General features: G+C 40.5%; 1 protein-coding gene across 2 annotated transcripts in view; it reads right to left on the bottom strand.

Annotated features, from left to right (window-relative positions):
* The window catches only part of XPO5 (exportin 5), a 53435-nt gene that overhangs the window by 1904 nt on the left and 35805 nt on the right, over positions 1-15726 (bottom strand). For both annotated transcript variants that reach the window (XM_046639281.1, XM_046639282.1), the window contains 7 exons: positions 6344-6444; positions 4338-4434; positions 3337-3473; positions 2529-2626; positions 1738-1784; positions 1188-1285; positions 497-559 (listed from right to left, as the gene is read on the bottom strand). In XM_046639281.1, the coding sequence (XP_046495237.1) occupies positions 497-559; positions 1188-1285; positions 1738-1784; positions 2529-2626; positions 3337-3473; positions 4338-4434; positions 6344-6444 (641 nt within the window). The remainder of the gene's footprint in view (positions 1-496; positions 560-1187; positions 1286-1737; positions 1785-2528; positions 2627-3336; positions 3474-4337; positions 4435-6343; positions 6445-15726) is intronic.

The following is a 15726-nucleotide window of genomic DNA, read 5'->3' as shown; positions in this document are numbered from 1 at the left end:
TAATTACTGGGGCATAAGAGGAACAGGACAAAGTCCCTTCCCTGATTGGAGTTTACATTCTAGTGAGGGAAACAAATAACAAATGAATATACAAATAAAACATAATGTCAGGTAGTGATAAGTGCCATGAAGAAAAATAGAGCAGAGGAAGAATACAGGGTGGTTGGGGTTGCTATTTTTGACAAGTTGGTCATGGAAGACCTCTTGGAGATGACATCTGAGCAGAGATCTGAATGAAGCAAGGAGACAGGCTATGTATACAGTGGGAGAAAAATCATTCTAGACAGAAGAAACAGCAAGTGCAAAGGCCCTGAGGTGGGAGTATGCTGGAGGAATACAGCAAGAGGGCCAGCACAGATGAAAGCCAGATACACAACATCTCACCCACACGACTGTGAGAGAAACAGTTTCTATGGGAACTGACCTGGTTACAGAAGGGACAATATTTATTAGCCTAAAGACAGACCTCTAAGGGCCATGCAACAGGCTCACTTACCATCTCCATCTGCAGGGGGAGCAGTACCGTGCTCAGCACCTTTCTTTGAAACACAGCACACCGCTAGAGCAAGAAAGCAGGGTTACTGGGCTTACTAAGGCCAGATAACAGCTGCCTCAGGCCGATGGATCCCAAAGGGACTCTGGGCAGGTGAGGAGGGGGGAAGGTGGGGTACTGTGCAGGCACAAAATCGCTTCACCAGAGGAGACAGAGGCATTCGACCAGACTGTGTTCTGGTTCCTCTTCAAGTTCAATTAACTAGAGGGAAATTACAGAATTCCCTGAGAGTAAGTGACCCGGAGAGGATGCCTGACACATCCTCGGTCTACTCTGCATCTCAAACAAACAAAATGACCAAAATATAAAAAACCAAATTAACCAACGTCATGTCCAAGAATGAAAATTTTTCCCTATTTTGACAAAGCTAGGAAGTTATTCCTACCATTAACCCAAATTTCTCCTGCTATTTTAGACATTTCCTCACGATCTGGCCTTGGTATGAATGCAATTCACTTCACAATTCATAAAGTGTCCTTAGGTTGATTTAAGGACTACCTAGTTTCTATCTAGTTAATTATTTCTTGTCAATCTGAAGTATTACTGTAAACATGCCTTATAATGGGGTTGGGTGACCAGGTCTTTTTCCAGAAAAATTCTTCTCTACTACCCTGGATTCCCACATGCCACTTACTGATTAGGTCCATGACTTCTCGGGTTAACATCCTCACCAGTTGTTCCTCCAGCATCTCTTGAGACTCTGGATTTTCATCTGCAGGCTCATCTTCTCCACTGCAGAAAACCAGGGGGCCCAGTTCCATGGGAGTGCAAAAAGGGGAAGGACTCCTTAAGTAGTGACCCTAACCAGACCCTCTGTGTCCACTTCCTTCTCCTGGCTTCCTTCCGGTCTATATTCTATGTAAATGTTGGGAATGGACAGCAATGATCCACTGAGGGACATTATTACTTGTGACTATATCCAGTTGGACAGAGGGTACTGGATCAAAATTCTAAGTAGATAAGGATGTGTCACCATCCTCCTAAGGCAGCCGAAGATCCCCCCAGGAGAGCTTGATCTGAGTCTGCCTAATGGTTATAGACAAGCCATCTGCCATCTAGGCTGAGAATGCCTAGAACCTACTGCTGCTCTAGCCCTGGACAGTGGAATCTTCCCTCAGCCCCCCTTCCACCTCCTACCCCAATCCTAGCTGCCAGCTCATCCGCCAAGAAGAGATGTTCCTTACCACAGCAGGCTCCTCTGGTTGATGACTTGCCATTTCTGGGAAAGCCTCTGGGAAAAGAAAAGGAAATAAACACTAGCACTGGGGAGAAGGTTGGAAGAGAGAACATTAAGGTCCACTTCATGCTTAGAATTAGCCAAGGATGATTCCAGGCTTCAATGACAGTGCCTTGGAGACCCTACCAGATATGGTTTCTGTAACCTCTCCCACACCCATGATGAGGGCAGGATAGCAAACAACTCTTTGCTTTGAAAGGGTCAACATTTTAGAATGTTTGGGTCTCTCGGGACACATCTGTTGTCCACCCAGCTGGTTCCCCTGCTTAATTCCAGAGTCATGGAAACAGACCCAGGGGAAACACCCCCCTGATGACTTCTCAGTCAATAGGACGTTGGAAGCTGAATCTGAGCCTACAGGTGCCTCGCGGGCAACTGAACCAGTTTAGTTCTTGGGGGGCTGCTCAATCCACTGCAGCAAGGATAGTCTGCTGGGGCAGGACGGCTGGGCAGCTATCCTGACAGGCTGAGGAGACGACACTCTCAGGAGCTCCTGACCTGCAAGACTCACGAGAGGCTGCCCTTCCTCTTTGAATGTCTATTCAAGTCCTTTGTCCATTTTTGAATCAGGTTTTTTTTGTTGTTGAGTTTTGGAAGTTCTCTCTCTATTCTGAATATTAATCCCTTATCATATATATGATTTGCAAATACTACTCCCGTTCTGTGGGTTGCAATTTTACTCTGTGGATAGGACTTTTGCGAAGTCCTCTTTGCTACCCTTTCTGACCGATCACTTACCATGTGGAGGTAGGTGAAAAGAGGTCCAAGGATGGGAGACACCAGGGCTTCATAGTGCTCCGGGGGACAGAAGAGTACCAGAGGCTTCACAAAGACCCATGCCACGGCAGGTTAAGAAGGTTTAGCACATGAGTACACATCCCTCTCATTCTAAAGCACCCCTCCCTCACCTGCCAGGCAGCAGGCTGCACCCTTGGGCAGAGTCAGCCCCCCAAGGACTTGTAAGATGCCAAAAACATCCTGTGCTAATAGGCAAACATCTTCAGGCTCTTTTCTGAAAATCCTAAGCTGCATGGATACTCAATTCTATTACATTTTTAGTTTAACTTTCCTTTCTACTAGGCTGCACATTATGGGCACTGGGTTGCCTGAAAGTAGGGAAGAAAAAAATAGGAAGGACACTCTTACAGTAAACTCTCCTTGACTATTCTCCTTAAACGATAACTTCAGGGAAGAAAGACACTCATAAAAACAAAAAAAGGTCCAAATGAGAATGAAGAAGAGCCTTTTCAAAGAGGAAGCACCTGACAAAATATAGCAAAGGGATAAAGCTTCATCCTTCCTGTTTCCAAGAAGTGGGGTGGTAAAGATTTACCCCTAAGGAGAAAGAGCTTTCAGGACCCCCTGGACTGCCTTCATGTTCCTCCTGCTATTTACTTCAAGTGTCTTGTAACGCGGGTGTTATACACTTAGATAAATGATTCATCTATTCCACGCAGCCCAGCTCCGCCTCCTCTGGTGCCTGCGAACTATTCCTGTCTTCAATCTTCAGGCCCTGTGGGCTATCTAGGGACTTTTGAAAGGATATGAAGCATGGGTCTGAGTCGGTAGTCAGGAATATTGTTCAAGTTGACGAAGGCCGAGCTGAGGAGCTGGGTAGCGAGGTGCTCCACGGTGTAGAAGTCCTGCTGCATGGACGGGCCCGCCTTCCCCAGGATATGAAAACTGGAGGGAATATCACGGGCAACGACAAACACAACACGTGTTACTGCCGACCTCACTGCCCCAGGAATTTCTGGTCTACATTAAGACTTTACAGCTAGAGAAGCACCTGTATTTATTCCTTACGAAATCTGTAGCTTAATCGCTCTACTTCAAACATATGAACTTAATCTTTTATCAAAAGTGGAAATAACACCTCCCTCTGCTCCTCACTTTTAAGGAAACTTCTTGGTAGCAGATTCAGCATCTTTTTAAAGATAGAAATAGGTACCTAAGATCAACAGTAGCCTTCATTACTTCCTAAGTAATACAGATTTACAGTGGCGATCTCTTGTTAGCCTGGCTGCCTAGAGGAGCACTGGGTTAGTGAGGCCAATGCCCTGCATGTGGTGGTGGACGGGGCCAGTTACCTCCCCATCCTGCAACCAAGACCCAAAGACAAAATCTGGTCAGCCACCTCCCAGCGTCCCATGACAAGTAGGCTACAAGCAGTGAGTGGGCTGAGAAAATGCATCCCCCCACTAGATTTCCTACTTTGGTCTCATCACTTTATGCACTGGAGAGCACACCTACCTGTTTTTCTTTTAAAAGTTAATTATAAAACATTTCAAACATACATAAAATTACAGAATATAACAGACAAGTTGGACATAAAATATCAAGTCATGGCTAGGACTGAGGCTCCTATGACAATTATAAAAAAGCAAATGCAAGAAAGCAGCCTGTTCATTTTGATTTGACACTAGAATCACTAGTTTCCTGTCAAATTCTTATCTGTACACTAGAATTCTAGATCAAAAGTCCACCCTATGGCCATTCCTAACTAATGCACGTCTAGGAACTATAGAGGCAGCATTGGTTCCTTACCAGTTTTCATAGAGGGTGCTGAAGAAACGCTGCATTCTTTCCAAGACTGTTTTGTAGACAGGATAGTCATTCAGTTCCAAGAGAGGCTGAGGTAATCCTACAGAGAAAGACAGGCAGGGACAAGCTGCGTCTCTGCCCAGAGTCTCACCCTGCCAACACCGTGCCACAGGCAGCCGTGGTTCAGGGGTTGGCGTGAGGAGTGTTCTAAATGAAAGCAGGTGGCTACGTCTCCTGACAGCCAGAGCCGCTAAGGGCTCACCCACCTTGGCAGCAAAAGGTGAAAGCTATTAAGTACCCAGGCCTTCAAACTAGACTTGGCTACTCCAACTTTCGCCTGCGTTTCTCCTGAGAGGACTTGTATCAAAACACAAAATGCTCTCTCCATAAAACAAGAGGCTGCCCCTCATCCCTTTTTAAGTTGTTGAACCTCTTTTTCAAGCAAAATTTTAAGTAAATGACCAAGATGTATAGCAGATCAAAATGAAACCCACCTACCTCAGCATAACAACTGCCTTCCAAGACCTACACTTCTATGAGAGCGATTCAAGTCTTGCTCATGGTTGGAAGCTGCCAGAAGGAATTGTTGGTCCATTCTAGTATGTTTTGGTTGACCACATATTTCTATAGCAGGAGTTCCTGGCTTAATTTGAATAACTGAATGTGGGAGAGGGGAATGGGTTCTGAAGCAACACCTGTTTTTTATATTAATGGCAAAGTATTTCTTAGAAGTTCTGTTTTTACTGGTGCCTGCAACATGGACCTTAAGTGTAACGGTGCCAAAGGAAATGGCCCAGGACTGTGTAGGCCAAGACAGACAGGAGCTTCGGAGAGGCAAACTAACATCCTCTCTTTCATTAATGTCACAGATGAGGATGCTCACTAGATTGCTTAATCATAGCCACGCCCAGGCAGACGTTATGGCCAGGAAGGAGCTACCGAGAGGGCTGTGATGGTGAGCCAGGACGAAGCTTCAGCGACTGGGATAAGGTTGAGACAACTCTGGTTGTCTAACTTGCTCTCTGTGTTCCAGCCACATGAGTTACCCCTCTCTATTCCCTGGACATACGAAGCTCTTTCCTGTAAGCCTCAGGGTCTTGCACCTGCCATTGTTTGCCCAGAATATTTAGCATCTTCTCTTGCCCCCAACCTGGTTAGCTCCTTCTAGCCCTCAAGTCTCTTCCGGGCGGCAGTCTTCTGACCTCTCTCCAAGACTGGGTTAGGTCTCCCAATAAACCCACTCACAGCCACTTTCCTTCACAGCATATATCACAATTATGATTGCACAGTTATTTGCCACTAAGTAATATGAATTAAAGCAACATTTTAATCAAGGTAACGATTGGGAAACGGCTTAGAATCTATTAAAAAAAAATTTTTTTTTTTTTGAGGAAGATTAACGCCGAGCTAACTGCTGCCAATCCTCCTCTTTTTGCTGAGGAAGACTGGCCCTGAGCTAACATCCATGCCCATCTTCCTCTACTTTATATGTGGGACGCCTACCACAGCATGGCTTGACAAGCGGTGCCATGTCTGCACCCAGGATCCAAACCGGCGAACCCTGGGCCACCAAAGTGGAATGTGTGCACTTAACCGCTGTGCCACTGGGCCAGTCCCTATTCAAAAATTTTGATAATATATATAGTATTTTACTGATTAAAGCTATTTAAGCTTAATTGTTTTAATACTTTTTTTCCATAAATGAAAGTCAGGAAATATTCTTCAGGTCAAAAAACCAGTATATTTATAATCTAAAGGCTCTCCCACACACCACTACCTGGAGGGGTTCACATGGGCAGGGGGTGGGGGTCGGCTGCCTCCGAAGACCTCTGTATGCTAAGGTGATGAAGCAGACGCACTTGTTCCTAGAGAGCGGGTAGGAACTCCATATACTCCTGAACAAACAGGTGGTCAAAGTAGTGCCGGGTGCAGAAGGAGGTGACAAGGCACAGAGAGAGCCCATTAGAAATAAGGTGAACTTCAAGAAAAAAAAAGGTTAGATATCTTACCTAAAATAGCAGACTTTTCCGCTTCAAGCATATCCAGAGCCTTTGTGAAAGGCTCTGCCATTTTGGCTAGCATTTCTGGTGCATATAAAGTATTGTGAGTTCTGAAAGAAACAAGGATGCTCTGTGAACTTTTCCTTGTCTGCTGCAGAAGGAAAGAGCGGGTTCACCTTGTAATTCAGTGATACTACACTTCCATATAGACAGATCTCCCTGTTAACACTACTCCTGGCTGGGGAAAGAAAAGAAGGTATAAACGCGATTGAAATCTTCCCCTGGAAAAGCGAATAGGCTTAAGGCTATTTAGCTGCATAGTATAAAAACCTAAAAGCAATCAAGAGAACCAAATCCTGAGATAGCAGCACAACACAACAGACTGAAGCTAGAAAGCAAAAATCAAAATTTGAACCCTGACACAATGCCTGGCGCTCCCAGTTTTCTGCCCAACAGACACATAGGATGAATATCAGAGGCACTGTGGATGCCCAGGCAGGAACGCACGGCAGGCAGGAATGTGCTCCCATTTTTCAGATGTTTTGGTTCCATTCCAAGAGCATGGACCTTCCAATGCTCTGACAGTTGCTTCTGCCTCCTGGAGGAACAGTGACAATTCCCAGTATGTTCGTCTGTTCCCCATCAAAATGACTTCCCGGAGCAGTTACTGGCTTTGTGTGAGTAAGGAGCACTGACTGTGAACCTGATCTACCTGCCATCCACAGTGGTCCCCTCCTGCCCACAGCAATGGCACCACTGAACAATCTATAGCCAGAGAGAATACCTGCCTAATTTTCTTTTAAAAGTTAATTATAAAACATTTCAAACATGCAGAAAATTACAAAATATAAAAGATACCAGGCAAGGTTAAATATTTAAGATGCACACTGACCAGATCATTTTAGACTATGCTTATTACAAACAAAAGCCTCAACATTGGTTTTTCAATCTAACCATGTACACTCACCGGTGCACTCATTTAAACTGCCTTTTACAACACTACTTAATAAGTTAATTCAAGGTTATTTCTCCATCTCCCTACTGAGAGGTATTGTTTGTCTCCACTCTTTTGCTTATGTAAAGAACACAGCAATGAGCTTTTCTGCAGAGGTCTCCTTGGGTACACGTCTGAAAGTCTCTCTGTGGTGGACATAAACAGGTAGAATTACTGGATACTAGTTCTTTGCAACTCAGGGGTTGCAAATATCTTCTCCCAATGTGGCCTGACTTGCTTATATTGACATCTGCAATAGGCTTTACTTTTTTTTTTTTTTGTGGTAAAACAAATAGAACATAAAAGTGACCATTTTTAAGGTACAGTTCAGGGGTATTAAATACCCTCACACCGCTGTGCAGCCATCACCACCACCCGTCCCCATAACTATTTTCATCTTACAAAACTGAAACTCTGTACCTATTAAACAATAATTTCCCATCCCCTCATCCTGCTAACTGCTGGCAACCACCATTCTACTTTCTGTTTCTGATTTTGGCTAGTCTAAGTATCACATATAAGTGGAATCATACAGTATTTGTTTTTCTGTGACTGGCTTATTTCACTTCACAAAATGTCCTCAAGGTTCATCCACATTGTAGCATACTACAGAATTTCCTTTCTTTTAAAGGCTGAATAACATCCCATTGTGTGTGTGTCTATGTATACATATACATATATATGTATATATATACACACATACATACCACATTTTGCTTATCTGTTCATCCATCAGTGGAAGCTTGGGTTGCTTCAACGTTTTAGCTATTGTGAATAATGCTGCTATGAACATGGGTATACAAACTATCTCCTCAAGACCCTGTTTTCAATTCTTTTGAGTATATACCCAGAACTGAAGTGCTGGATAAAATGGTAATTCTATTTTTAATTTTTTGAGGAACCTCCATTCTGTTTTCCATAGTGGCTGAACCATTTTGCTTTCCCACCAACAGTACATAAATGTTCCAATTTATCTACATCCTTGCCAACACTGGTTACTTTTTTAAAAATAGCCATCCTAATGGATGTGAAGTGGTATCTCACTGTAGTTTTGGTCTGTACTTCCCTAATGATTTGTGATGCTGAGCATCTTTTCATGTACATTCCTATATCTTCTTTGGAGAAATGTCTATTTAAGTCCGTTGTCCATTTTTGAATCGGGTTTTTTATTGTTGTTGAGTTTTGGAAGTTCTCTATATATTCTGATTATTAATCTCTTATCAGATATATGATTTGCAAATATTTCTCCCATTCTGTGGGTTGCCTTTTACTCTGTGGATAGTGTCTTTTGATGCACAAAATTTTAATGAAATCCAGTGTGTCTATTTTTTCTTTTGCTATCTGTGCCTTTGGTGTCATATCCAAGAACTCACTGCCAAATCCAATCCTGTGAAGCTTTTGTCCTGATTTTTTTTTAAGAGTTTTGTTTTAGGTCTTACATTAAAGTCCTCGATCCATTTTCAATTAATTTTTGTATATGGTGTTAGATGAGGGTCCAACTTCATTCTTTTGCATGTGGATACCCAGTTTTCCCAGCACCATTTATTGAAAAGACTGTCTTTTCCCCATTGAATAATCTTGGTACTTTTGTAAAAAATTATTTGACCATATATGTGAGGGTACAGGGGGCCGGGCTGGTGGTGTAGTGGTTAAGTTTGTGCACTTTGCTTTAGCAGCCCAGGGTTTGCCGGTTTGGATCCTGGGTGCAGACCTACGCACTGCTTATCAAGCCATGCTGTGGCAGGGTCCCACTCACAAAATAGAGGAAGATGGGCACAGATATTAGCTCAGGGCTAATCTTCCCCCCCCCCCAAAAAAAAGACACCATATACGTGAGGGTTTATTTCCATGCTCTCTATTCTATTCCACTGGTCTACATGTCTGTCGTTATGCCATTGCCACACTGTTTTGATTACTGTAGCTTTGTAGTAGGTTTTGACATCAGAAAGTGTGAGTCCTCCAGTTTTGTTTTTCTTTTTCGAGATTGTTTTGGGTATCTGAGGTCCCTCGAGATTCCATATGAATTTTAGGATAGGTTTTTCTATTTCTGCAAGAAATGTCACTGGGATTTTTTGAATCTGTCATTGAATCTGTAGATCGTTTTGGGTGGTATTCACAGTTTAATAATATCGAGAGTCTTCCAGTCCATGAACATGGGATGCATTTCCATTCATTTATGTCTTCTTTAATATCTTTCAGCAATGTTTCATGGTTTTTATCGTAGAAGTCTCTCATCTCCTTGGGTAAGTTGATTCCTAAGGTTTTTTTTTGATGCTATTGTAAATTAAATTATTTTTGTAATTTCCTTTTCAGATTGTTTATTGTCTTGTGTATTGAAATGCAACAGATATTTGGGTGTTGGCTTTGTATCCTGCTACTTTGCTGAATTCATGTGTTAGTCCTAAGAGTTTTCTTGTGGAATCTTTAGAGTTTTCTACACATGAGATTGTATCAGTGGCAAACATAATTTTACTTCTTCCTTTCCAATTTAGATACTTTTATTCTTTCTTTTTCGTGCCTAACTGCTCTAGCTAGAACTTCCAGTATCATGTTGCATAGAAGTGGTGAAAGTGGGCATCCTTGCCTTGTTCCTGATCTTAATGGAAAAGCTTTTAGTCTTTCACCAGAGTATGATGTTTGCTGTTTTATTCTTTTTTATATAAATATGGCTTTTATTATGTTGAGGTGGTTTCCTTCTATTCCTATTTTGTTGAGTGTTTTTATCATGAAACAGTGTTGAATTTTGTCAAATTCTTTTTCTGCACCAATTAAGATGATCAAGTGGTCCCCCCCCCCCTCATTTTGTTGATTTGGTGTACTATACTGATCAATTTTCATACTTTGAACCATCCTTGCATTCCAGGAATAAACCCCACATGGTCGTGGTGTATAATCTTTTTAATATGCTGCTGAATGGTTTTGCTAGTATTTTGTTGAGGAATTCTGCATCAGTAAGGGATGCTGGTTTGCAGTTTACTTTTCTTATAGCATCTTTGGCTTTCAGGGTTATGGAATTTGTCTGGAATCAGGGTTATGCTGGTCTCATAGAATAAGTTAGGAAGTGTTCCCTTCTCTTCAATTTTCTGGAAAAGTTTGAGAAGGACTGGTATTAGTTCTTCTTTAAATATTTGGTAGAATTCACCAGTGAAGCAATCAGGTCCAGGACTTTTCTTGCTGGGAAGATTTTAAATTACTGATTCAATTTCCTTACTAGTTACAGGTCTATACAGATTTTCTATTTCTTCATAATTTAGTCTTGGTAGGTTTTATGTTGCTAGGAATTTGTTCATTTCATCTAGGTTATTCAATTGTTTGGATACAATTGCTCACAGTACTCTCTTATAATGCTTTTTATTTCTGTGGAATTGGTGGTAATGCCCCACCTTCATTTCTGATTTTAGTAACTTGAGTCTTTTTCTCTTAGTCCACCTAGATAAATTTTGTCAATTTTGTTGATCTTTTTGAAGAACCAACTTTTGCTTTCACTGAGTTTCTCTATTGTTTTTCTGTTCTCTATTTGTTTATCTCTGCTCTAATGTCTATTATTTCCGTCCTTCTGCTAGCTTTGGGTTTCGTTTGCTCTTTTCTAGATTATTAAGTTGTAAAGTTAGATCTTTCTTGTTTGTTAATGTAAGTTTTTATAGCTATGCATTTCCTTCTTAACACTGTTCGCTGCACCCCATAAGTTTTCGTATATTGTGATTTTGTTTTCATTTGTCTCTAAGTATTCTCTAATTTCTCGTGATTTCTTATTTGATCCATTAATTGTTTAAAAAAATGTATTGTTTAATTTTCACAATTTTGTTAATTTACCAGTTTTCCTTTCATTACTGGTTTTCAACTTCATCTCGTTGTGGTCAAAGAAATTTTGTATGCTATCTTTTTAAATCTACTGAGACTTAATTTGTGGCCTAATGTATGGTCTATCCTGGAAGAGGTCCCATGTGCACTTGAGGAGAATGTGTATGCTGCTGCTGTTGGGTAGTGTTCTGTAAATGCCTTGTAGATCTAGTTGGCTTACTATTCTGTTTAAGTCCTCTTTACTTACCTTCTGTCTGGTTGTTTTATCCATTATTGTGATTAGGGTACTGAAGTCTCCAGCTATTACTGTGTAACTACTTCTGCCTTCAATTCTGTCAATTTTTGCATCATATTTTGATGGTCTGTCTTTAGGTGTGTAAATGTTTCTAACTGTTATATCTTCTTGGTGTACTGGACCTTTTATTAATATATAATGGCCTTGTCTTTTATAACCTTTTTTGACTTAATGCCTTATTTTGTCTGATATTAATAACACCCCTTCCTCCCCATGCCTACTCTCTTTTGGTTACTGTTTGCATGGAATATCTTTTTCCATCCTTTCACATTCAACTTGTTTTGTGTCTTTGGATCTAAGTCAGTCTCTTGTAGACAACATATAGTTGACTCATGTGTTATTACCCATTCTACCAATCTCAGTATTTTGATTGTAGAGTTTAATCCATTTGCATTTAAAGTAATTACTGATAAGGAAGGACTTACTTCTGTTGACGTGCTATTTGTTTTCTATATGTCCTATAGTTCTTTTGTCTCTCATTTCCTGCATTACTGTCTTCTTTCATGTTTAGTTTATTTTTTATAGCACCATGTTCAAATTCCTTTCTCATTTCATTTTATGTATATTCTATAGCTATTTGTTTGTAGTTGCCCTGGGGATTTCATTTAACATCCTCAAGTTGTAAGAGGCTAATTTGAATTTTTACCAGCTTAACTTCAATAACATACAAAAACTCTGCTCCTTTACAACTTTGTCCCCACCCCTTTCAGTTGTTGATGTCACAAAATTACATCTTTATACACTGTATGCTCCAAAACACAAACTAATAATTCTTTTAAATGCATCAGTCTCCTAAATTATGTAGAAAACAAAGTTGAAGTTATAAGCCAAAGTTACAATAATACTAGCTTTTACACTAACAGGGTTTTTTCTTTAAATGTACTAGTCTCTTAAATCGTGTAGAAAACAAACAAGAAGCACCATTACAAACCACTGTTACAATAATACTAAGTTTTATAACTGTCCATATATGTACCTTTATTAAGATCTTTGTTGCTTCACACAGCTCGGAGGTACTGTTTGGTGTGCTTTTATTTCACCCTGCAGGACTCCCAGGAGTGTTTCTCTCGGGGCAGGTCTAGTGGTCACGAACTCCCTCAGTTTTTATTTATCCGAGAACGTCTTAATTTCTCCCTCACTTTTGAAAGACAATTCTGTCAGATATTGGATTCTTGGTTGACAGTTATTTTTTTCTTTCAGCACTTTGACTATATCAGCCGACTATTTTCTGGGCTCCAAAGCTTCTGAGGAGAAATCTACTGATAATCTTATTGAGGATCCCCTGTGAGTGATGATTCACTTGTCTCTTCCTGCTTTCAAGATTCTTTCTGTCTTTTGAAAGTTTGATTATAATGTGTCTTGGTGTGGATCTGAGTTTACCTTACTTGGGGTTTGCTGAAATTCCTGAATGCTTGTATTTATGTCTTTGATCAAATTTGGGAAGTTTTCAGCCATTATTTCTTCAAAGATTCTCTCTGCCCCCTTCTCTCTCTTATCCTTCTGGGACTCCCACGATTGAGAAGCTAGGCCACTTGATGGTGTCCCCCAGGTCCCTTAAGCTCTGTTCACTTTTCTTCAATCTTTTTTCTTTCTGTTCCTCAACCTCAATAATTTCACGTTCACTGATTCTTTCTTCTGCGTGCTCAAATCTGCTTTTGAATCCCTTCAGTGAATTTTTCATTTCAGTTATTGTATCTTTCAGCTCCAGAATTTGTTTGGTTTCTTTTTAGGTTTTCTATCTGTTTATTGATATTTCCATGTTGATCACATGTCATTTTCTTAACTCTCCCCACATCTTCCTTTAGTCCTTTGAGCATCTTTAAGAGTCTAGCATATCTACCATTGGGTCTTTTTCAGGGACAGTCTCTACTGATTTATTTCTTCTTTGAATAAGCCATACTTTCCTACTTCTTTGTATGCCTTGTGATTTTTTGCTGAACATCGGGTATTTCAGTCTAATAATGTGGTAACTCTGAAAATCATATTCTCCCCCTTCCCCAGAATTTGCTGTTTTTTGATACTGTTTGTTTTTTAATTTTCTGATTGGCTGTCTTTGTGCCAAAGATCCACCTGAGGTGTAAACTTAATGTCTTCCCAGGGTCTTTTCTGAGCCTTTCCCTGGGCATGCACAGACACTTTCTAATTTTCCCTGTGTATGTAGTTGTTTTGGAATGTATTCGTTTTTAAAGTCTGGCTCCCAAAAGGGGCAAAAGCAAAAAATGAAGGGGGAAGGGAAGGGCACTGGCCCTTTAAATCTCCTGAGTCACTTCAGTCAGGTGGGAGAGGCCTGCAACAATGGGGGAAGGTACAACAATGGCTGGCTGCCTCTTTGTACCTCTGTGGTCAGAAGCAGCAATTAGTGATTAAAGCACACATCTCTGATATTTGGAGTACACAGTCCTTTCTGCTCACCCTGACCCCTGCCAGCCGTGTGCAAGCTACTCTAGGAATATGTGCACAGCTGCCTGCCAAGGGCTGGGGGTGCACGATGGGTAGCTGCTACTGTGCTAAGAGCTGATATTGACCAGAATTAACCACAATCTACTGTTTAAGTTTTCCCATGGAAGTTGCAAGTTCTCAACAGATTCCAGAGTTCCAAAATAGTAACATCAGACCCATTCTGCCAGTGCAATTTTTGTCTAGGGGAGATAGATTCCTGGTGCTTCCTACTCTGCCACTTTTCCTGGGCTTTACTTGTAATGTAATCAAACTTATCAATCTTTACCTTATGGTTTGTTCTTCTTGTGTCTTGTTTAAGAAATTCACTACCCTAGGGGCGGGCCTGGTGGCTCAGCAGTTAAGTGCGCATGTTCTGCTTTGGCGGCCCGGGGTTCGCCGCTTCGGATCCCTGATGCAGACATGGAACTGCTTGTCAAGCCATGCTGTGGTAGGCATCCCACATATAAAGTAGAGGAAGATGGGCATGGATATTAGCTCAGGGCCAGTCTTGCTCAGTAAAAAGAGGAGGATTGGCAGCAGTTAGGTCAAGGCTAATCTTACTCAAAAAAAAAAAAAAAAAAAAAATCACCACCCTAATACCCTAAGTATGGTCTAGAAGTTTTACCTCCAGGGTTTTAATCCATTTGAAATTTATTTTTGTGTACGGTGACAGGTAGGAATCCAATTTTTTCTTCCCATGCAAAGCCAACTGTCCCTGCACCGTGAATTTTTTCTCACTGACCTGTATTACTTCTGTCATAGATCGATCTGTCACACATACCCTAAGAGTCTTTGTAGACATTTTTACTATTGTGTTGAACCCAACATCACCTATCAAAAATTTCTACTAAAAAAAACCAGTATCAGATTAATTTTCTAGACCAGGAGTCAGATAGTAAATGTTTTAGATTTAGCCAGCATGACTACTCCTCCCTGTTGCTGAAGCACACTGGCAGCCACAGACAATGAGTAAACAAATGGGCAGGGCATGTTCCAATAAAACTTTATTGACCAAACATAGAGGCCCATTTTGGCTGTGGTTTGCAACCTCTGCTCTATACCAAATTATTTATCTATAAGAAATATTAAGTAATGTAGACTAAGTTAAACAGTGCTATAGAAATGCAATCAGCACAATCCAAACCAGGCGAAACTACAAGTACAAACCCAGTTTTTTCAACAAATAAATCTGAAAAGAAAAGAAGGCAGGGCAACTTATAAATTTAGAGATTTAAGAGATATCTCAATCAAACACTATGTATAGACCTCGTTTGGATCCCGAGTGAAAAAGAACTAAAATATTTTGGAGATATTTGAACACTGATTGGATGTTTGATGATACTGAGGAATTACTGTTAATATTTTAAGATATAACATTGGGAATGTGGTTATATTAAAAAGACACTACTAGATTCAATTGACAGCCTTTTATTTATAATTTCTGCATCTATTTTTTCTATTGCAGCCTATAATTTTCCTCTTTGGCACTGTCAATGTCTAGTTTTGACATCACAATAAGCCTCAAAATGAGTTGTGGAGCACTCCATTTTTCTATTATCTGGAAAAAATAAATGATGTAATCATTGAAGGTCTGATAGAACTCACATGTAAAATCATCTAGAGTTTCTTCGGTCTGATTTAACTACTGGCATAATTAATGGCTTCAATCTCTTTTTCTATCTTTTTCAGTTAGTTATAGTAAGTTACATTTTCCCTGGGAATATCCAGTTTTTTTCTTAATTAAGCTTTCAAATTTACTAATGCTATTATTGGTATTTTTAAACACCCAGCTTTATTTTTATTAAATTTTTTTTTATTGAGGTGAAATTCATGTAACATAAAATGAACCATTTTAAAGTGTAC

Source organism: Equus quagga, chromosome 15, assembly GCF_021613505.1.
Source record: "Equus quagga isolate Etosha38 chromosome 15, UCLA_HA_Equagga_1.0, whole genome shotgun sequence".
NCBI lineage: Eukaryota > Metazoa > Chordata > Mammalia > Perissodactyla > Equidae > Equus > Equus quagga.
This window is presented reverse-complemented; position numbering and strand designations above follow the sequence as displayed.